Source organism: Lates calcarifer, linkage group LG21 (genome assembly GCF_001640805.2).
Source record: "Lates calcarifer isolate ASB-BC8 linkage group LG21, TLL_Latcal_v3, whole genome shotgun sequence".
Taxonomy (NCBI): domain Eukaryota; kingdom Metazoa; phylum Chordata; class Actinopteri; family Centropomidae; genus Lates; species Lates calcarifer.
Genome location: NC_066853.1, coordinates 10,858,526 through 10,883,395, shown reverse-complemented (window position 1 = coordinate 10,883,395; position 24,870 = coordinate 10,858,526). Strand labels below are relative to the sequence as shown.

Genomic DNA, 24,870 nt, shown 5'->3' with positions numbered 1-24,870 from the left:
AGTCAGTGTAAGTGAGGAAAGTATTAGTAGTAGGTATATGATACCCATTCTTTCAGAAAACCTCTGTTGTTATCCTACATCTGCTGCTGTTAACACGTCGTCTCAGACTGAATCTTACCAAACACCTTCAGCTTTGTACGTCCCTCCCCACGCCCATCTGTTAGACTTTTGATTTCACAGATAAATTCCACTTCGTCCTCCAGCCGCACTTTGTCGATGGTCAAAACCACCCCCCCAGGGGCTCCGGTATTGTTGACAGTGATCCGGTCTGTGAATGGTGTGCCTCGATCTACACTATTCATGGTGGGGTCCTGGCTGTGGATTCTCTGCCTCTTGCCCTGTTGTGTCACCTAAAGATTGGAGTTTGAGCAAATCAAACATCACATGAATAGAAACATCATACACATCTGTGTATGCATGCATCAGGCCCACTGACACTTACATAAAACCACTCTATGGTCATGCCACCGATGCCATCATCCGATGTGAAAATACAGGTGATCTGAGCTGTAGTTCCTCTGTACACCTCCACTCTGTCCTCCATGTTCACCTCCACAATGGCCCATGCTGAAAGAGAGGAAGAGAATATGGTTGTTGTTGAATAAGTCTGTTCAACATCGTTCATCACTATCAGCTTCATATTTTCATCAAAACAATGAAAATCTTTCTTCTTGAAAGAACAACAAATGAAAACATGGTGGAAACTGTGGAATGGAAATATCATATGTTAAAATATTTAGGCTTGTTTCATGCTGTTATACTGAAAAAAAGGATGACACCAGTTAGGATCTAAAGTTGACTTATATTGACGACTGCAGGACAGGAGATTAAAAAGGTAATCTCTCATTTTGGGTGCTGACTTCTTCTCAGAGAAACAGAGCACAAGACATATAACAGGCCTTTTTCACATTTTTTTGACTTGTTATAGTAGGAAAAGCACAAGTGTTAGTAATAACATTAACAATGTCTCTGTTCTGTACGCAGTCCGAGTAAACCATGACAATGTAACAGCGAGCCAGAACAACAATACCAGGACTGAGCAGCTAAATGGAATGTAGCCATCATTAATTTCATTGTTTACATCAGCGCTTTTCCTACGTCAAAAATATCAAAAACATTTCTTTGAATTTCTCATCTGGGTGGTGAAATGCACACCCATATGAACGTATCACTGAGAAGCTGATATAGAAGCAACATATCAACCGAGCCAATCAAAATGTCATGTCAATAAAGCTACACTGACCTCAACCTGAAATGAACAACATGGCGATACAACAGAACATCAAGGTCAAAACAACAAGAACCTGAATGCTGAAGAAACACACAACTTCTGCATCATTTCTGACACAAACTTAAAGGAGGCATGGAGGCAAAATGATGGTGTGTCAAAGGCAAGAGAGAGATGCTATGACAGGAATGAGAAGCCCACCCATGTCCACATTAATGTGCTGCATTCCACCATGTCACCCTCTCACAGGAAGAAAGGCTCAATTTACAGACGGCATAGTAGCCCCACTGTTCCTTCATGGTGTGTCTCTGAGGAACAAGTGCTTTTCCCCTTCCAGGATCTTTCGCCATGACGCATCCTGCTAGTCTATAGGAGGGACCCCCAGTTACACATTAAATCACAGTGTTTCAGTAGATGTATGAGATGCCAATGAGAGCTGTGGCCTGGAGGTACGAGGCTGCCAGGTTTGATTTAGCCTTCACTGAATCTGTTCATTGTGTTGGTGAATGCATCTTTTTTTCATGGTAGAGAAAGAAGTGATGGTGTCAAGTGCAAATGTAAATGAAAGTTATCTGTGTCCTGCATTGACTTTATTTATCCCCCTTGTGGGAAATTTACATGTTACAGCAGCAAGAAACAAGAGTGACAAAAAATAAAAAAGAAAAGATAAAAATATAAAGGGCACAGAACAGTAAAAAGATAAATAAATAAAGTGCAGCAATCAGCATTTAAAAAACTCTGTAATAAACTTAAATGTGCAGTTTGTAATATAGGAAAATGGTGATAATCAGTGAGGTAGATGAAAAAGTATGTGCAAATAAAGTGGAGTCCAGAGTGCAGGTTTATTCTTGGATCTCCGGTCTTGTTCCCGGGAGTACCTTTGATCCCGGGTGTAAACAATGGAACCGTCTCCGGATGCCGAGTCCAAGCAGTAAAAACACACATATTCCTAACCTCACCAGCTGCACATCCATAGGAGTAAACTACCGACCGAGGTTGGTGACAAAAAAGACGCGACAAAGTGCAAAATCACATAAAAACGACGAGAAACACTCGGAGCTACTGTTACTAGCCACCGACCTGAACGGCGCCATCTTGATTTCCTGTATTATCATGCATCATTGTATATTACAAGCATATTTTTTTCTACAGAGAAGGTTCATTCAGGGCCTTATACGCATTAGTTTGTCAAGAAAATCATATCAAGATCCACCTTTTCAAGAGCGTTCAGCCGTATCTCATGGTATTCCTCGGCAGATCAAGTTGCATGGTGCATTGATCACATAAGTTATCATGACTGAAGTGCCAAACTCTCCATCCACTTAAGAACACCATGAGATTTGGTAGAAAACTCTGGGAAAAGCTAGTGAGTGGCCTTGAGTTAAAACTTTATATTATTGATATACTGACTAATTTCTGGGTATGAGTGTTGACCACTGTGTCGCTACAAAAGATGCTCCGAAAATTTGGCTTATCATATAATGGCTCATATATATTTTAATCTGGAAAACTGTGAAAAAAGGTCCATTGCTTTACATTTTATCAGTCTACAAACATTAGAGAATTGTTAGACACATTTTTCAGGTTGAATCAGGACACTATTGCTCTGTATCTAATATCAAAACACACTTCATCCAGGAAAAATGATCAGGTACGTGGTCTTAAAGTTAAGTGAATTAACATAACACCAGGGCTGCCAGATGCATCCATACTTCACTCCTGGCATTTTATTTTATTCCACCATCATCGGCACAGATAACAACATTTTCTGTTGCCTTGCAAACTAAACCTCTGACTGCTCCTTCACCCGTATCAACAACAAACACCCCCCCGCCCACCACCACTTCTCTAACTCTCTCCATCTCTCTTCTTACCTCTCTCCCCCCTCATTCTCTCCCACCTGCCTCTCCCTCTGCTGTGTGTTGCTGTTTACCACTGGCTAATGGAGCTGGACGGATGCTTTCCTGTTAAAGAAATCCAATTATGCTCTCCAACATGACATTTCCTGGCCATTAGCAATGGGAGGACAACGCTGACTCACTTGCAGCATCCCATCCCCCACCTGAGGGTTTACCTACATTAAGGAGTGCATCTCCAAGGGGCACAACAGGGTGGAAAGTCAGAGTCTACTTTGCAGTGCTGTCTGACAGCTGGAGTCTGTTTGCTCACGGGATTCTCAATCAAATCTCATTAGTAATTTGAGCGGGATTCATATCTATGGTGCATCAGTCAGAGAAGCTGGCACTCCAAGGCCTCAGATCGATCCTTTCTTATAATGAGAGAGCAGAGTCCATGCGCATTGGATAAATAGCCCTAAATCAGTATGACAGACCAAAAGCTGAGCATCCCTCTGACAGCTGGGAAAACTGGGCCTCTCCAGTTTTATGAGCTCCCCTCAGCAAGTGAGTGTGTGACCCTGTGACAACAATTTCACACACTGAGTGTATGATTTCCATATGAGAGGGGAATGTGCTCTGTGTGCTTTAGTAAATATCTGCTGCTGACCCTGAGGAGAAAAGGGAGAGGAGAGGATGAATATCCCAGTTATGTATTATGTATTATCTTCCAGATACCTGGATATGCTAGCTGATTTTTAAAAAAAGAAAGAAAAACAAATCAAGACACATCTGCACAGAGCTGAATAGAAACGTGAGTAGTGTTACGATCAGCTTTGCAAGGATATAAATATCCAGGTTCGTCATCTTCAGTGTAAACATCATGTCCTGAATAACGTCCAGTAAGATGAACATTTAGCAACAAACTCAGTGTTCAAATGTTCAATCTTAAACTGTATCAAACTGATGAACTATGAGAAACGAAATGAATAACAGGGTGGCAACTACACTAACAAGTTTCATTAACAATGATGCTACGATCCATGCTTGCAATTAACCAATCTTTTGGACTACGAAATGTCAAAAAATAGTAAAATAAATAAATAAAGCCTCAGCTTGTTTTGTCCAATCAACAGTACAAAACCAAAAGATGCTGACATTATACACAAATCAAAGAAAAACAGGAAGTTAAGAACTATTAAGCAGCTCATGTCAGTGTGTTTGGCTTTTTTTCTGTTTTTAAAAATGACTTAACAAGACCTTACCTTATTCAAATAAAAATATCTTCACTTGATAAGAATGTGAAACGGTTGAAGGAATAGTTTGATATTTTAGCAAATATGTTTATTTACTTCCAAAATAAACTTGACGTAACGTCGAAAAAAGTGTTGTTTTAAAGATTCTAAGAGAGAAGTCAAAGAAATCAATTTTGCTCAACTTAACAAGAATGCTTTCAGTTAATGAAAGGACTCCCACAGCACTGAAAGAGGAAAATCCTTATTTCAAGAACAGCACTTTTTATATTCCCTCAGATACACATGAAACATACCAGTTAAAAGGGATATTTCACTTTGATTTATGAAGCTAACTGAGTCTAGTTCACACGCATACACTCACATGCACACAGACATCTCAGCTGGTGTGTCAGCTCTGCTAATCAAGCTTCAAAGAGCTCCTGTCAGGGCTGCAGGTGATCTCTCGGCAGAAATAAACGTCTTGATACAGCTGTTCCCCCCATAAAACACAGCTCATCCCACAAAGAGGGTGGATTGTATTCAAAGGCATGACAAAATTAGGTGCATTTAAAGATAAGACTAAATAAGCCCCACAATATCTCCCTTATAAAAGGAGAGCAGAGGCAGATAGGATAAGATAATCTCAAGGGGAAGTTGTATCAAAGACATTGTGTATCATGACAAAAGGCTTTGACTTCATTGTAGTCATAACAATCAGTTTCTGTCTGTGGAGAGAAATGATAGCACAGCTTCCTGCCAGGCTCTAAGCCTCTGTGGCTACTTTATCCACACCACAGCGAACCTCCTATAAACATGGAAAACTATTTTCAGGTGATCAGCAGACAATCTTACATCACAATCACTCATTTCTAAACACTTATGACCGCGTATTTTAAACAGATGCTTCAGGCATCCCTCTGACAGGTACAGTCGACAGATGAGATGTGGCATGTGTTTGTTCAAAGGCTGGAATCTGTTGAATCTGGAATCTGTTTTGACTTAGATTTATTGACAAGCTGCAGTCGACCTCCCCTCCCTCAGTCTGCTCTGGCAACCGGCCCAGACCACAGATGGTCAATCGGAGAAGGAGAGGGGAGAACGTCCACCTTCAGCACATTAACTGGCATTCAAACCACATAAGCGTCCCGTGCACTTTTGACATTAATCTAACTGGGTGACAGAATGGTGGCTCAGGTACAGAACACAGTCCCATGTTCCTCTTCCTTTATTTCTTCCTTCATTTATTTTATTTCCTTCCTTCTTCCTTCCTGTTTTTTCCTCTTTATAAAGTCCACATACAGGTGCCTTTTGTTCTACAGTCAAATGAAACCCCTCAAACACACAAGTGATTCATTTAACTAACTGGCTTTAGAACCAACTATTTTGTATCTTATATTATAAATTAATTTAGGTCCCTTTGAAGAGATCTGTTTTCACATTATAGTTTCTTTTCCTGTTGATCTGTGTCAAAAACAAACACATTAAATCTACTTTAGATTCAGTGATGTAAGACAGTAAAACAAAACTGCATAGATGACTACCCTCTGTCTCTCCCCTGTGTCAACTTATTACTGTAAATGAAACAACCATGAAAATTCAAGAGACTACATAAACAATAGCACTAAAATATTTAGATTCTTTGCTTCCTATGTTTTAGGGAAATTTCAACCAGTCAACCCTTTCTCCTGGCATTAGTATTAAAATATATTCTGTGAGAGCCTAAACAGAACCATAAACACACGCTGTCTGTGAATATTTTACTGGCGCATTCACTGTCGACATGTCGACACATAGCTGAGCAAACAGTTATACTCTTAACAACACCGATCTTTCTTTAAAATGTATTTAATGTTGCAAATCAGTAAAGAAATTTCATTTCTAAGAGCCAGAGCTGCAACAAGAACAAAAGATTGAAGCCCCATCTGCAGCCTCAAGAGTTCAATGTTTCCTACACCACACAATCTGCTGGATAAAGTCAACAGGATACTGACTGGGTTGTGCTACAGGAAAGGTAGTTACAAGAGGGTGTATTCCCTAACAGCAAAGTCGACAATTAGATTAACACACATCTTGAGAGCAACATTTTGACCTAAGGATGGGGCAATAGAAAAGCTCATGGAGATTGTAAAATGGTAGGAGTCTCATCTTCTGGGGACCATTAAACACAGAATAAATATAATTAAAAGTTTATAATATATTTTTTCTTGTGTAAAAGTGAAAACGTGGCCTGATGGTAGCACTAGAAGAAAGGTCAGAAGGTCGCCAAAATCAGCAGGAAGGGAAAATCCACCATTTACTCGTTGTCAGATATCTCCAACATGGATGGACAGACAAGCATTAGTTTCCTTAGGGCCCTGCTGTGAGTGTGGTAAAAAAAACATTAAGAGAGCACTTTCTCAAATCTGAGAAAGACTCAGATCAAAGCAGCAGCGACTGACAGGATGATCACTGAGGTCAAGGGGAAACAGACACACACACGCACACAAAACCTGTGAGCTTTCAGCTTGTCTGTCTGGGAGGTGTGAGTTGAGACGAGCGCATCAGATGTGCAACAGGATCTGGTACACACAAACACACACAGGATATACACACCTCGAGGTCTCTAAGTTGTATCTAACTCATACGTACCAGAGGCAAGCAACTACTGAGCTTGACTTGAGATTCAATTCCAGCACTAAACACATTATTACATGGTTTGCAAATGTCTCAGAGCACAATTATCACATGACACACATCTCTACTCTGCTATGTTTCATTCACTGCTTTCCAGACGCTTATTCTGGTGATTCAACAGTAGACTCTCTGCTCTCTGCAAAGGTAACTATGTTGTCCAGAATCCATTAATCTCAGAGAGTGAGAGCATGCTGTTTTGTTTGCATTGCAGAGTCCTTATATAATCAGTTTCTTCTATCACAAGGTTAGATTTTAAGTTACTGTATTAATATTTACATACCGAGGATTCCCCCGGCTTTTACTCCAATTCATGTTTAAATTGAAAACGCCTGGCATGTCCCCTCCAAAGAAAAAGCTGCGACTCCACTGAACTGAGACATGAAAGGAGGAGAATAAATATTATATGAAAAGAGAGGACAGACATCAAGACAGCAGAGCTTCCCTTGTGTAAGAATGTGTATGTGTATGTGCGGTCATGAACCTAGCTTTAATTGCTGGCCATCACCCACTAGCTTATCCTGTCAGGTGACAGCACTGCTGCGAGACAGTATAAACATAAAGCAAGCAAAAGCAGCAAAAAACAGAAAACATATGGGAGCATAATTACAATCATCTTCAAGATAATTATAACCAAACTGGATTTGATTTGATTATTAGAAATTCACCTACTGGCAGTTTTGCACTGAAACACAGCATGGATACCATGGTGTGTATTACTCGCAGCCAAAATATTTCCTCCCAAACACCGGTAAAATGAAATGACAGCCCTGCGGCATGTTTCCAGCCCTGTCACATCTAAGAATAACAATGGCCCATCAAGCTTGTTTGCTTACATGATGCAGCAGAATTACAGCACACTGACCCGACTGGCACCAGAAATAGCAGCCCTACTTCAGGACAGGGTGAGACAGAGAGAGGGAGCATGGGAAAACAGTGCCTCAGTCAGGCTGCTCTTTGTACGGACGTAAATGGTCTGAGAAGAGTGAATAGAGTATAGAGTTAAGATGAGGAAACAGATAAAAGAAGAGTGAGAGAGGAGAGGAGGAAGAAAAGATGTCAAGACGGGAGGAGAAATCAAGGTGGATGGGTTTAGAAAGCGTTCTCTGACAGTTGCTGCGGCCTCTGACATTTATCACGCTAATCACTCAATGGAGCGCTTACAGCATCTTGCAGAGAGAAAGAAATAAATTAAATTAAATATTCCTTTATCAACCTAGTTAATGACTTTTCTTCCAAAAAAGATAATAAGATAATTTATCTTATGTTTTATCAAAACCAGGCTCAATTTTTAACGTGATTTCAACCCAACATAGATTTCTATCCCAGAGAATAAGGACTTACAGGCGTCCCATCCAGATAAAAAAGACCAGAAACAGCTCTGAATGTAAGATATGCAAATATGCAATGCATTAAACATGACATTAAATATGCAAATGTGCTTAGTCAAGATTGTGTTGGCATATTCAAGGACACAAGGACACCCCTCTTTCATGATGAAAGTAAAAACAGACAAACTAGAAAACAGCAGAACTGTCAAAGGTGGTTGCACGTGCCTCTCCCTTCCTCTACCGCTCCTCTTCTTCCTCAGCCTGCCTCAAGTTACAAAACTAACCCATTGAGTGCAACTGGAGCCATGTCACAAGCCATGTAGGTAAATTAATATAGGTCTGACGTGCTGCACCACGTTATCAGTTAAGACCAGTGATTTCTGAGCAATGACTCTGTACCTAATCCTGTCTGAAAGATTTTAGAGTACATGGTAAGTGTATTCTTCCTGTTGTCCTGATTTAGTCTTGAAGTGTAAACACAGCAAGGAAGGAAACTGGGACCTTTGTGCACCAAACCCATCAAACACACAAGCACACAATTTCAAACCAACATCATTTCATTGTAAACAAAAGTTAAGTTCCTGAGGTTTCCAGAGATGAACAATGCACAAATGTGTATAAAATGTTCAAGAATGCACCCGAATCTGGTCTTGAAATGCTGTTTTGTTCTTCTAGACATCAAAAATCCAGGATGGCTTGAGAATCTTCACAGACATATTTGAGGGTTGGGCAGACAGAGTCAAATTCTTGTCCCCACCACTTCAAGGATCCAGTTGCCAGAACAGTAGCCCCACTTAGTTTGTGTCAACTCAGCTTGGCTAAATGGTGCAGAAGAATGCTAGAAGTTCTTGAAAACACAGACACTAAAGGTCTTGTCACACGTTCATCAATCACATTAGTCCTGTGACGCACCCCAAGGCATTTTAACACAGAGACACACACAACACAAGACCTCTTGGATTTAATTGGGCACTCAGAACGAAAAAGGACTCTCACTGACTCATGGATCCCCCACACAGCTCCTGGTACCACAGGCACATTTCTCCATAAACGCAAGCACGCAACAGAGTTTATAATGCCATGATTAGGCCATTCAAATAAAAGATTTTTCTACAGCAGAAACTAATACATATACATGGCATGTGTAGCCATTATTTTGCAATAAAGATTTGTATTACACCATCTTTAAAATACAGCTAGCCATCCTCAAAGCTGCAGTTCATTATTTCACCCAACCCCCACCACCAAACTCTTTGACCCCAATGTGTTTTATTCCTTCTTCATAAATATGCATGTTTCTTCTTATCCTGTTTACTTGCATTAGCTCTTACCAGTTAGCAAGGCTTTTTATTCATTCGTTCATTATCTATGCCGCTTATCTGTTAAGGGTGGTGGGTCATTGGGTGAGACACCCTGGACAGATCACATATAGACAAACAACTATTCACACTCACATTCATACCCACCGGCAATTTAGAGTCACCAATTAACCTAACTGTGGACTGTGGGAGGAGGCCGGAATACCCGGAGAGAACCCACACAGAGGGAGAACGTGCAAACTCCACACAGAAAAGCCCCAGGCCTGAACCGGGGCTTGAACCTGGAACCTTCTTGCTGCAATGTGACAGTGCTAACCACTGCACCACCCAGTTACCCATCACCCTTTCATTTCTTAATTAGGACTCTTGTGACCTAATTTAAGTTACATGAAGTGGGGACATTTCTAAAACTAGTCTTGTTGCTGTGACCTTGGGCTGGGCAGATGGCTCTGCTCCCACTATGTTGGCTGCGCACAGTAATTCTTATGAAGCAGAGAGGACTGGCCAACTGTACCAAACAGAAATAGCATCTAGAAACTGGACTCCAAAGGAATTACAGGAGTTTTAGGTGTGAATGGATCAAGATAGGAAGAGTCCAGATTAGTAAACCAGATGTAGCTTATCTGTATAACATATCATAATATACTGTAGGTTTTAATATCTCATAGCAATTGTTAGTGCTGAAATTAATGGTCAAGTGATTAGTCAAATGGATTGATCATTAACAGTTTTTATATTCATTTAAGTTAGTTATTAAAAAATAAGTCAAACAGATACTAGTTCCACTTCCTCAACTTTAAGTAGTGCTGCGGAGTTCAGGATGTTCAGCTACAGGTTGATGCACAGCATTATGATTTGTAATACTCACAACGTGCAAAATTATCACAGCAGTAACTATTTAATCTTTCATCCCAACAATTAAGAGATAAACAGTAGAAATATGGCATTCATACTACAAAGAAATCTACCAGGAATGTGCACTTGCATGTATTTGATCAGGCCTACATGGCACCTTGCTGGATGATGATGCGCTGCAGCAAAAGTTGAGCCTGGTTGAACTCTTTTGCTGCCAGATGATCCCTACATTGTTTTGCTGGAGCCACCTGTGTTGGCAGCCATTCAAATGAGTGAGAGGTCTGTGTTTCCTCACACGTTTTTCACCACTTCTACTTAAGATTATTTTTGGCTGAGAGGTGTGTGACATGTTACAAGGATCCTCAGTTGGAAATAAACCAGGAACATTGCAGTTGCAGTATTTGGTGGCATCTCAACCACTTGGGCTGTTAGGATGCCCCTTTTTAGCACTTTCTGATGTCTGGTAGACTGAAAATTAACCAACAGATCAAAGAATAAACTGACAGTTTAAGCAATAATATGAATACAGAGTACACAATGGCCCTTTGTAGGGAGTCTGTGAGGGGTTCAGGTGATGTTTTAACTGCTGTGTGCAGAGACAATGAGATAGACAGTGGCAGCTGCAGCAAGCAAACTGCACATTCCCACGATGTCAACTTGTCACACTGACCTGCCAGACACTTTCCCCAACACAAACACACAGACATGTACTCACACACACACATACATACACTCACACATACACACAGATCCCCGGGGTGCTGGAGCCAAATGCCAGCAGTATCCACTCAACATGCCATCAGAATTAACGATTTCCAAAAGGTGGAGGAGACGAAGGTTACAAAGAATGTAAATACAGTGGAGACGATCAGAGTGGACCACACAACAGGGGAGATAGGGAAGGAGTCACATTGCTCTCTGATTTCTCTTGGTGATCTGACACTGTATTCCATTTCAACGGACCACCTGTTGCGGAGATCAACCCGGGCTAGACCTGGCTCGGTTCTCAGCGCGCCAGACTCTATCCCATATATCATTCAGGGAGCGGGGGGGCTCTGCTGACTCACAACTGTTACAATAGTACAGTAATACAGCTCTGACTGGATGTCTTATAAGGTCACCTCTTGTGGCAGGTACACTGAAGGTCAAAGATGCAGGTTTAAACTGAGAAACAACTAACATCAAGGTACCACTGAGCAAGGCAATTAATGCCTGATAGCCCAAGCAGGGGAGCGACCACCAGCACAGAGAATGCAGTTGTAAGATGAAGCTTGTAAACGCATTTTAAGTGTCAGCTCAACAGCGAACAGCTTGAATCTCAAAATTTACACCAGAGGTTCCTGAACTTTTTCTGTCATGCCCAGTTTTGGAAAGCATAAACCCTACATGTAATCTGAATGCATTTTTAACAGGTGGGAACAATATTGGGGAACTACTGACAAAGCCTCCCCTGCTACACTGACTTGTTTTTCACTGCAGACATTTTGACTTGTTACAGCAAAAAAATCCACAGTTGAAACTAATTACATTAATGATGGCTCTGTTGCAGCAATTATAGTAATTACATATGCATAGTTAAACCAGTGTTTAACAAGTTAAAATATCTGCAGTGAGAAAAGAAAGGTCTATTCAGTTTCACCCTGCTTCATGCAGCTTCAAACTTTTGCATTTCAGTAAACACCTCAGAAAATGAAGACCTTACGACCGCTGGAAGAGAGATAATTTCTGAGCAGCCTCAGACCACAGCTGTGAAGATCCAACCGCAGGCCTTCAGCTACAGTCTCACTGACCTGTGGCTAATCCCTCTTTGATAAGCAACTCTTTGGTCTTCCCTCAGCAGTTACACTCCAAAGAGAGTTCACCATGTTCCCCAGCCTTTGATAACTACTTGGCAACAAGCCTGACTCCCCTTTGCTCAAAGTTTCCACACTTGGCTATTTTGATATGCCCACACACACACATACACATACACACACACACACATATAAAATACTATATGTATTGAACATATGACTTCTGACTTCACGTGGGATGCGGTCATCTTCCCATGTCCAAAGCTGCGACTCCCATAATATTAAAATAACATTTTCAAATTACGCTCACAATCTCACAAATCTATGCCTACACTCGCATTTGTGTGTCTACAGTATGTGTGTGTTTGAATCAATCTCAGTGGGCCAATTTCTCATGCCTGCTCCCATGGTGGTACAGACGCCCCCTCCATCCTCTTTCCCACGTCCCATACCACAAATTTGTCTCCATATCAGCCACTCTGTGAACAGGCAGAAATAAAATAACACAAGCTGCGTGGAAGTATGGGAAAGGCCCACAGAGACAGTGTTTTTGTATGACATTGACTGTACAGAAACAGAGAGAGAGAGAGAGAGAGAGAGAGAGAGAGAGAGAGAGAGAGAGAGAGAGAGAGAGAGAGAGAGAGAGACAGAGAGGTCCCATGACATGGCCTCACAAGTATGAGATGTGCGTTGCTTGCTGCTGGCATATTATGGCTAAAGATAGATTACAGATACACGCACACACAGACACGCTGAAAGCTTTTTACCCACTGACTCACAGGATAAGGTATTTAGCATCAGCGCTCTCCTTTTTCAGTGGCTGCTACAAGTGGCAATAATGAAAAAAAACTGAGATCAGACCAAAATCACGCTTGTTAAAGTGCCAGCATTGCCAAGACAAATAGTCTGATGGCTAAAGGGCAAAACACTTTTTGTTTTGTGTTATATAAAGAGTCTTAACACCACTGGAGAGTGAGCTTACATAAAAAACAATAGGTGTGAGTGTATTTACACACGTCATACACTGTCAGTTTGTGATGCCCTTAGGCCCTTTCATATGCAATATGGAAACGTGGCATTTTAAAATGAAAACCCTGGCATAAATCAAATGCATCCCTGTGCATGTGTATATCAACATCATGGAAAACTGGGAAAAAATTGCATCTTCCCAGGAAGTAGTGACCTAATGCAGTGTTAGTGTCACTTGGGATGACTGATGATGGGAGAGATTCCCCTGTTTAGGACTTGCAGGCGCCTGCGTAAACATGACAACTCAAGCCAGTTGTATGATTACAGAGTTGGTTGAGTGAGGGTTAAAAATACTCATCAATATAAGACCATGTGAGTTTAATCACCTTGAAAAACAGCACGTGGCTAACGAGGGGTGTCCTGACAAGCTTGGTTTTGAGGCACTTCCATATTATTAAGAACTAAGATGGATTTATTGGAGCCTTTTGAGAAAGTCTGAAGCTCCCAGTCACATGAACACGATTTACAAGTTGGAATCTTGTAATTGAGATAACTCTAATATGATACGAACACAGCATAATGTTTGTTGCAGTAACAGGTGTAAGTCCAACCAGGTGAAATACAAGAAACAGGTAATGATGCCAAAGTTGTGGAACCTGTAGAGGCTTCATGAAATTGGCACTTTGAACTGTACAAACTGTAGCTTTCTGTGTATTTATAGTACATCTCATGCTGTTCTAATAATTACAAAAGTACCTAAAATGGTCACAAAATTTCAGATATTTTTCTCTTTATTCTCCCATTGCTTTATACTTAAGTGAATGAATGAATAATTGATCTCTGACTGTGTCCAGCCACAACATCCTCTTTCAGTGCATCAAAAACATACCATCTAAGGCTTCTTTAGACACTGGCTAAGTACAAATCCCTAATACAGTAACAATGATTCACGGGTAACGATCAAAATGGTAAATTTCAAACTGCTCGAGGTATGTGTTCTTAATCACACTAACGTCATCTAAAGTTCCTACAGAAAACAGTACCAGGGTTGATGTGGACTCATTTCTCTCTCACATGCTCTACTTGCCAAAAGCCTTGCCTATTTATCACAGGACAAATAAAAAGGTCGATTTAAAATATCTCACAAGCTGTTATCTGAGATCCAGGGTGTTTGTACAGCATGATGAAGCAATGGAGCGATGAAAACAATGATCTCTTTTAAGCGCATCAGCTGTTTCTACTTGGGGAAGTCTGATTAAAATGAAATGAATGAAACTGAATCAAATCATACCAGCTCACTTTGTACTGAATGTCTGCTCTGACCTAGATAGGAAAAATATTTCGGTAATCATAGTTTCATTAGAGGACAAAGAACTTGAAGCATGAAGATGATAAACTGGTAAAATAAGACTATAGATTTAGGTCTTAATAATCCCATAGATAAAAATTAAACCCAGAGAGAAGAGCAAACCATAAACGTTAACTACTAACAGTGATCTGCTGTAACTAAACACTGTGAGGCCACAGCAAACACATCAGTCTGCTGTGTGGAGTCAGCAGCACAGTGTCATAGCTGAAGGCTCATAGGTTGCATTAGGTTAAAAGGATCCTAATGTGCATTAGATCAGCACAGAGCATTATTTCAGCAAAACAACATCCATTATTTAGCAGGGTGTTGAACTATCAGAGAACAAAGAGAGATCCTGACAGGCCTCTAGTCTCCACTTGTCCTAGTGCAGCTCCGAGAGGACAACTTCAGACCCAAGGACCAACCAGGATCGGTGTTCCCCAAGCTTCTAAATCTTTCTAGCACCTATCTGCAGTGGCTCTGAGAGCTCAACATGCTCCAACTTAAGAAAACACCTGAAAATGAAGAAAACACCCTCACCCATTTCAACAGTGCATGAACAGCATTTGACAACAAATAAAGGCACTTCAGTCGACCACTCAACAAGAGTGTGGGGAAACAAGGTAATGACTTAAGTTTAATTTAGTTTTAAAGGTCCCAACAAGCAATTTTCTCAATCAGTTTCTTACGATGGGACCCTACATGAACACACAATTCTCTGCCAAAGTTAGAAGCATTTCATGAGACATTTCTGTATGTGTGTTTTTGTACCTGGGTCAGGTAGCTCTGAGCACTCATCTGCATTTAGCAACATTTAATTTAAAATCTGGTGACAGTTGTGGGGTTGTTTGTTTATGTTGCCAACATGTGTAAATCAAAACACACCCACACAGTAATGAAGAGACAGATACTTAAATTTCTGCATAGAGTCAAAAATATTCAGTGCCAAAGGGAAATATCAAAGAATGCATTTTTTGCTATACACTTAGTGTATATTAAATATTTATGGTGTCTCTAGTTTACAGACTAACTTAGTCTGTATCTAAGTCATGTACCGCAAACCATGACAAGCACTTGTGAGTCCATGCATGTGTATCAGTTTTAATGTCCCCTGGATACTTTAATTTATAAATCCATTTTGCTCTATTCAGCCTTTGTTTCTGTTATTTTGCTGGGTAGCTGTTATGAAATTGTATGTGTTGTATTTCTTTGTCTTGCTGTCACAGCCACAGAGATTTGTGCTCTTCAAGTCTGGAGCTTGAGCCATTCGTATTCTCGTTGATCTCTGGATTTGAAGTTGTCCACTGTAGAAATCCACTAAGTAAAGTCCATGTTCAAGGTCAGACTTGTCTTTGGGGTTGAACATAGACTCATCCCGCCTTAACTGCACCCTCTAGCTACATTTCCTTGGTTACTTCCCCCAATTATGAGGCACAGCAGGACAGATGATGGGTTTATAAGTGATACATAACTTTCCCTTGACGATAGCCCAGCAGCGATCCCTCTGCAGTAATTAGCCACGGTCCCTGGTAAATGAGCAGTCTCATCTTTATCACTGAGAAGCAAAAGAGACCAGAAGGTGAAAGGAGAGGCCCCTCAGGCGAGCAGCAAGGGTTTTTCTCACATGGGCAATACTTAGAGGGACAGAGAGGGCTCTGTGTGTGTTTGACCTCAGAGCAGAGACGAGAGGTGGAGGAGGACATAAATCACAGAGTCAGAATGAAAAAGAGATGACTTCTCCACCAGAAATCAAAGTGCAGCAACCAGTGATGGAGTATATGTCAATGTATGAGACGATGGTGCATTCCTCTGCAGCCACTAATCCATGGTTTTTATTCACACCAACCAAATAACCTTTTATGATATATAATAATTCTTACTATATTGTCTGACATCAGTTCACCACCACCAAGTAAAAAACATAAATAAGACTAGAGATCGAAGTTGCCCTCACTAATCTAAAGCCTGTTTTTTCTCATCAGTGCTACAAACTGCTCTCATGAAATGCACTTGATCGTATAACATGCTGGATAAAATCAATCACACACTGTAACAGCTTCGCAGGGGCACCTCACGCTGAAGTCTGGAAACCACATCTCACATGTCTGAGGTTTGGAAAATTCAAGCCCATCATCGTAGCCCCTTCCATTTACCATCTTATCAGGTCAAGATGAAGTTCCTCAGGTACTCACTTGTGGTGCATTAATGTCTTATTGATGCTTTCCAGTGTCACAGATTTGCTGCCTGGGTGTCCTGCAGCTCTGTGTTTGCTCTCATTTGACAGAACTATAGAGATAAAAACCTGGAAATATATAAAGAGAGACTCCTTAGTTTCTTTTAAGCCATCTTAGTGGCCTGACACCTTGTCAAATAAATCCCTTTCTCTTACTCAATCAATCAAACAAAAAAGGACAAAAATAATCTTAAGAGAGCAACTGGAGTTAATATTCTTTAAGAGTCATTACAAAAAAATTAAGAGCAAAGTGGCTCTAACTAAGCGACACTATCAGTATTAGATCTGCTTACACCTGTGTGTAGGTATTTGTGCTTGTATCTCTGCCTGTGCAGTTCCTCAGACCCAGACTGTGGAGTTAAGGACTGTATTATCGGAGCAGAATTTAATTTGGCTCATATAATCTCACCGCATTTTATTCCTTAAATAGTCTGAGGCAAACAACGTCAGCTCTAATCATCCTCATCTATGAAAACAAATCTGGAGAGAAGAAAAAGAGCAGGGACACTCTATGTACAACCAAATTTTTTTTAAGCATGAAAGTAGCAGTTTTCAAGATGATGCATTGACAAACTTTCAATGATTTCTTCTCTTCCTTCTAAGGTTTCAGGTTATTCACTGAGGAATAGTAACTGAGGACATGCTGACAATAAAGTAGAAACATGAGTCTCAAACTCTGCAGTGGTAAAACCTTTAAAAGAGGGGTGTAAATATATTTACAAGCTTATTATAAAAACTAACTACACTGGAGACACTGTAACAACAACAGAGTGATTCATGCTTGTCATGTCACTGTAAAAGTTTTGTGGGATTGTGGGACATAAATAATTAGATTTTCTTACAAATTAAGCAAAGTGTGAGTTTTGCAATGTCACTGAAGTTAATTAATTTCAGCCCGGATGCATTTTGTAATACACATATGGCTCATGTATCATACATCCCATATCCCGTCTGACAGTGTAAATGGTGTCGATTTCAACATTTTGGTAAAACTCCACACCCCTGCAAAGCCTAAGAATGTTAACTATTTCTTGAAGCCAAACGACCATGTAGAAAACATCATTTTGACATTGGAGTCAGTGTGACTGACAAGATGGAACAACTGGCTCGTCTGGGGGCCACTAAACAACCTTTGACCCAGTGTGAGAAAAGTTTTTTTTTTTAAAAGCCAGATCTCAAATGTTTCCCTCATGTAGACCAAAAATACATTAAAAAAGACCAAAACCTTTACTAAAAAATGTCTTTGAGTAGTAACACTGCATAAATTCATGCACTGCAGAAATATACTTGTGACACTGTGATTTGATATGCAGACAGAAAAGATGCCATTCGTACGGTTTGTAGTCTTGGTTGCTGTGGTAAACAGACAACCAGTTTAATTTTCTTTAATTACCAGCCACTGAGACCCACATCTTTAGGCTGTCTGGTTGGCTTTAGGTTGCATTAGGAGTAACTGTAATCACAGTCTTTCCATAACCCCTAACCAAGGGTTTTTGCTGCCTAACCCTAACAATACATTGTTTATTCCCCATAACCACAATCTTTCCCAAAGCTTAAACCTAATGAAGCTGTCTGACTCAGATACTGCAGAAAGCGAGATTTTTTTGAAACACTGGCACCAGGTGTAAAAAACATTGTAACTGAACATAACCTGGGATTTTGCTGAATCTTCTCACACTGAAATTCCTGTCTGGTGATAAAGCTGAATTTAGATCCACTTAAAAACAAAGGCAACTCTTTAGTTGGGCGAATATTAATTTGGATATCACTCAACTGAAACAGCACAAAATAAGACTAGAATAGAGCTGCTCTTCCTCTGTGATATGTGAACTGTAACTTCCTCTTCTTTATATCTACCCTTGAATGAAACAGCTGGTCTGTCCACTTTCAGAAGCTGATAAAAACCTCTGTGGCCAAACACAAACCACAATTATTACTTTTGTGTATCAAAGTGAGCCAGAAGGACATACCAAAAATCTAAACGGCATACTTGTGGGGGGGCACAAAGTTGCAAGCATAGTTCTCTATGATCTGCACTGCTGTAAGATACAATTTCAAAAAGGAATTAAATATAGCTGTTAACGAATATAATTAAAATATATATGTATATATAACTAAGATCTTGACCTATCACAGGCTCACTGGTTCCCTGCACCTCTCACATAACCACAGGAGTCTCCTCAGTGACCTCCAAAGTAATGTTGATTTTTCTGGCTGATGAGAGTTTGCTCAATTAAAGAAAAATACACCCATGGGAGGGTGAGAGTTTATTTCAGGCCTGATACACTATTGTAGAAGTTTGGTTTGGTTTGTTGTTTCAACCGTGACCCAAGTTTAACTTAGCAAGCCATCCCACAGAGTAGAGTTACATCTGTTACAGTAACCTCACTTGCACTCACTGAGCAGACGTCTAGCAGATGATCATGCAGGATAAATGAACAACAGTTAATATTTATGAGTGCATCAGGTCAATAACTGATGATAAAGCTACTTATGAGACAGGTCTCATAATGGACAGTCATAAAAGAGGCAAAAAACTTCACAGCAACTTTCAGTCATAGATGCTTGTTACATGCATATCTGCTCTGCATTTCATAGTCAACAGTGGAGCATCACACACTGTTGCACCACTGAAACAGACTGCCGTTTGGTGCTTCACTCAAGCAAAGCCTTCTTCCACTTGCCAGCCTCACAAAACCAGTTCTCTGTGATTTAAGGACTTGGTTGGACCAAATAAAACTGCCCTGTAATACTTGTCCAGAGAATTGTGCTCTGAATAATATATCTGACTGAGGACCGGACTACATTCGGATTTTCTACAGAGTGTACAATGTTGAATATGCTTTGAAAAAAATCTCAACTGAGCACAAAACAGATGATTTGAATTTTCATTGTTTTTGACTCGAGCGGCTTTGAAAGCACCACTGGCCTCTTAGCCTCTCTCATGGCCAATAAAAAAGTTCCAAGGTCACAAAAAAAAATTTTTAGGTCCCAGTTTGCACATATAGGTTTAATGGTTCAATAAATATTTTGTTTGTAGAAGGGATCAGGTAGCCTTCCCCAGGGCTGAGGCCTTTATACTTTGTGCTCATTGACCTTGTGTTAATATCCTTAAACTGTTTTCACTGGGACTCACAGAATCTTAACAATTACATCATAGTTTGGAGCTACTTTTTCAGAACAATGCATATTTGTAGATGTAATAATCTTTTGTGACAGTGGCCGCAGCAGTGTGTAAACAGGACATAGATAAAACATTTGATAAAATTTCATTTATTTATTATTGAAGAAATTAATGACTTTAGAAATACTTGAGAGAGTGCTCTAATGAGCACATCCAAATTATTACTCAAAACTATTTTTTACCACGGGTCAAGGTTGTCTCTAAAGTAACATTTATTCCAAGGTTGCCAGTGTGATATTCCAAAATATGAACAAGCAAGACATTACTCCTGAACCTTAACAACAAACTGGTGATTTAACCACTTGACTATAAAAACAACCAACCTTTTCTCAAAAGCTCCTTTACAAACAGTTTGTGGGCAGCTGAATAGCTGAGGCTAGATTACTCTGGTCTGCAGTGGTGATGGTGTTATGTTTATAACACAACAGAAAATGAGGCCTGAGCTTCCATAACGAGGGCAGAACAGAAACGTCGACAGCATCTCAACACTCCTCTTTCGAATAAATACCAACTAAGCACAGATATAACATATAAGTAAAGGCAATTTTAGACAGTTGGGTTCTACAGTTTGTTGAGTCCTGCAAACACCCTGCTCTGAGAAGAACAACTCATGGTGACAGCAGGTCATTATGTAGTAGCAGTGGGCTGACCTGAGTGGGCACATGTTGTTTGTGTGTTTATATGTGTCTTTGAGTCTGGGGGTGTGTGTACCAGGTGTGCACAGTTGTTCGTCTGTCTGACTTCAAAGGCCGTTAGAGCAGCAGGCACAGTCTGAGGTGAGCTCGCTCTTCAGACGCCCTGCTAGCTAAAGGTGATCTCTAAACCATCTCATATGAGTGGATTTGCCCAGCAGCCAAATATAGAGCGATACATCAGAGTACACTGAAGCTGTCCAATGTGTGTCGAGGCACTCCAATATGACTTACAGATGAAATGCCTCACTGCACATCTGCAGACAAGGCTGATATTGTGTTAAGGCTTTCTGCTGGATATCACTGATGGTGTTTCTTATAAAAAAATAACTAAGCTTAGCTGAAAAATGTTGAAAGACGCATTAGAACTGGACAAATTGTGAAATCGCTTTCATTGCAGATGCCTACCAACTTTAAACCACAATGTATACAACAAAAGATTATTTTCTTTGGGAGAAAAATGTTAACAAAAGGTTGTATTTTCCCCTGCTCTGATAAGTGAAAACTAAACAAAGGAGTCTATCGACTTCCTTCCCTTTACATGCTAAACAAGAGTTAGACCACTCACTCTGCCAACAAAAAGCCCTGATATTGTGATATCAGTCAACAGGGCTTGACTGCAGATTGTTTCTTTCCTTGAGCTACATTATACAAATAATAATGTGCCGCTACTCAGAGAACGCGCACGAAATGGCCCCGATGACAACAGCACAAAGACCTGGGAGCTTTCTCCACCAGTAACAGGCCCCCACCTCCTCCATCGCTGGTTTGCTATATTGACCCAAGTAATGGTGATAATGGATGTTATTCACATCAATAGGAAGATCAAACAGTAAAAGGAAACCTTTTGCCTCTACAGTTCATGCTCCCAAGTGCACAGCCTCAACCCATTATATGGTTCTGCAGGGAAACACTGGATGAAAATGTTTCCATAAAAACACTTGAAAAAAAGCAGCTTTTCCTCTTTTCGTGGCCTAACACTCATAAACCCAATGACTAATCGGTAATGTGTGTATGTTTTCATTTTGCTCACGTTACCTCACATTATTGTGCCAACAGCTAAACAACATCTAAAACTGTCCTCAGCCTGACACTCAACCTACAGTATAAGCAGAGGGCAAGCAGAGTCAAAACAGAAGAGCAAATCATGTACACCAGTAAATCCATTACAGACACATGTTATCTTGTGCCTTTATCAACAAATCAGTCAGGAAATACCTTCCCCATGGCACTTGCACACACCAACCTGTTTATGACATGAGATAATGAACAGATGACTGTTCAGACTGATTATTCAGTTCAACAGTGGTCTAGTATGATTGTTCATACCAGACTACTGGTGTCATAGGGTGAATAGGTTGCCGGCAATCACATGCTGTAAGACCTCTGTCCAAAACTGCAATTTCTCTCCACATCACAACATTGTCCATGTATCAAACTTTACTTTAATTCTATGTGGTTTGCATTGTTTCTTTTACACTTGAAATTTCCAGTGTTTTGCAATGGACAAACTTTCTGATGATTTATGATGTATGATACATAATGATTTTAAGGGCTAGACATCACTGCCAATATCTTTTAGATATTCTTTTAAAGCCAGGCTATATAAGTTTTGCTGAACAGCAACAGCTGTGCCCACCAGTGGAATTACTGTATACATTACTGAAGGGCTGGGCAATAAAACAATCTTGATCATTATCACAAAAAAATCCCACAATTATAATGAAAAATTATTTTCAATGAAATTTATCTGTTCTGTATTTGGGTTAAGCCACACCTGTATGGTCAATGTGCAAAAAAAATAATATGATCATATTTTTGGCCCTAGACTCCCATTCTTACTCTCTGTATTCCTATAAGACAGTAACTTGATGTAATCACTGGCCAACCTGACTGAGAGCAGGTCAAACCAGAGTATAAGCGGGAAACAATGTCTTTTAGTGTGGTATAAATCCACTGAAATATTTATGTGACATGCTAAAACATGCTGTAAGCACAAGAAGTCTCCAAGACTGATGTGTCATTTAGACAGCAATATCCATTAGCCACTGATTACACCCAACAACAGAAATTCTAATTTTCATTTGCATGTTTTGATATCGTGTCATTAACTGTTTTTTTTTTTTTTTTTGAAAAACACAAACTAACTTTGTACTTCTAGCACACCAAAGCCAGAGCCAAGCAAATATACACTTAACATGACTGTGCCATGCTCAAGAACAATTGTGGTTATTTAAAATATACAGATAAGTAGATCAAAACTGTTATGAGCACTGTCCTTTGCCTTTCTATAAAGTTTCGCTACATTATAACTTTCAGTGGTACAATATTAATAATCACTAGCCTTTGTACTGTTTCCTTTCCAGGTTTCACTGGGGATCTGGATAATGTTTCAGTAATCCTAACAACCGTAAATTCACAAAAACATCTTAGACATCTCCAGATTGATGTTGCGCCGTCATGGCCCAGATCAAAAACAGTGGTGGGACTGAGACTGCTCCTTTTCTGTGTGGTGTCCAGAGAAGCCTGTTGCATGGGAACACATAAACAGAGCGCTTGTACAGCTCAAGGCCTTACTGCAGGACAGAGATAAGAAGCCATGTCCCCTGAAAAACTTTCTCTAGACAAGGTTTTAGGGCATAGTGATTATTTCCATCATTTGGTTACCAAGATGTTTTTTTCTTTATACCAAAAATGTTTTAACAAATCCTGTTTGCAATGAAGAAGAGTGTTACATTTGGCAACAAACAAGAGGAGAGCAAAATTACTTTTGAACACAGTCACAGTCCTCGCTGTGGATATGTGCCGGAAGAGAGGTCTGAGTTTAGGGACTTTCATTTCAGGCCCACTCTGCTCTGCTGATCTTCTGCCAGATTGCCAGGCCTCAATTTTCTATGCTGCGGTTGAGACACAACAAGGACATTTATTGTGTGTGACCAGCTCGCTTCTTCTGAAGAGCAGCAGTTGTTGAAACTGAGGCTCAGAGCCTCAGTTGCAGCAGAGAGCGATGACCTTTAAATGAGCGAGGTCCAAAGTGGCTGCGCCCTGGCCGGGCTTGATTGGCTGATGTCACAGGAAATGAATAGTATCCTTATCGAGGGTCACCACTACAGACCAGCAGCATGTCTGTCTTTCCTCTGATGTCATCACGGGTTGGAGACAGAGTTTTGGCACCGACACAATCACGCTCATTTGCGCCCCACGTGCACGCACTACATGTGCATGAATTCACACAGAACGTCTTTGCAGATCCAGCGGGCCAGAGTGGGTGTTAACCAACATCATCAAATGCTTGAGATAATAACTATTAAAGATTTTGTGGGGGAGAAAATCTCACCACAAAGGCTTTTTTTCCCAACAGTTAATTATTGAGCCAGAGTGAAGTCTGTCTAAAATCAATCAGAAGTACATACGATTAGTTGATTAATCGATTACTTGATTAATTGATTAGTTGATTGATGAAAAAATCAATCTGCAGCGATTTTTCAAGGAAAAAACACCAGAATCTATCCTCCCAGTTTTTCAAATGTGAACAGATTCTAGTTTTCCTTGTCTCATATGAGAGTAAACCAAATATCTCTAATCAGAGAAAAACTTTATATATGAAGACATCACTGGAGCTCTGGAAGATTGGGATTTTTTTGTCATTCAAAACTGAAAATAATTCTTAGCCACAACTGTAAAATCAACTGGCAGTGGTCTATGTTGTTGACAGGTGGAAAAGAACCATGTTAATATACTGTAAATTTCTAAATGACATGTGACATCTTCCTCTTGGGAATATGGATATGGGTGAAAGGAACCAACACAGGCACAACTTCAAGAGGCAAGAAAGCCACAAAACCACAAGTCCAGGAAGTGCACAACAAAGGAACAGAAAGAGTTGGAAGAGATCACGGACAATGGTCAGGCTGAACTTAGCACAATACACTGCGTGTAATTGATGACAGACAGGAACAAGGAAAGGTGACGATGTTGGACGAGGTGTAGGGCGGGAGAGGGGGGAGTAATGGGGCGTTTGGGGGGGGGTTTACTGACCTGCCTTGTTTAAACAAGACAAACTCCTGTAAAATGAAGCTGTAATGTGGAGAGCTGAGATAGCGTGCCCCTCTCACCCACATAACACCCACATATAAATCTACACTCACATGCTCTCCCCTGAAAATAAACATGCTGTA

At 40.3% G+C, this 24,870-nt stretch overlaps 1 protein-coding gene across 1 annotated transcript in view; it reads right to left on the bottom strand.

The window, feature by feature from the left end:
* The window catches only part of mcamb (melanoma cell adhesion molecule b), a 35,776-nt gene that overhangs the window by 9,572 nt on the left and 1,334 nt on the right, over window positions 1–24,870 (bottom strand). The window contains 2 exon segments of the mRNA XM_018681225.2: window positions 119–350; window positions 443–567. Coding sequence (XP_018536741.1) covers window positions 119–350; window positions 443–567 — 357 coding nt within the window.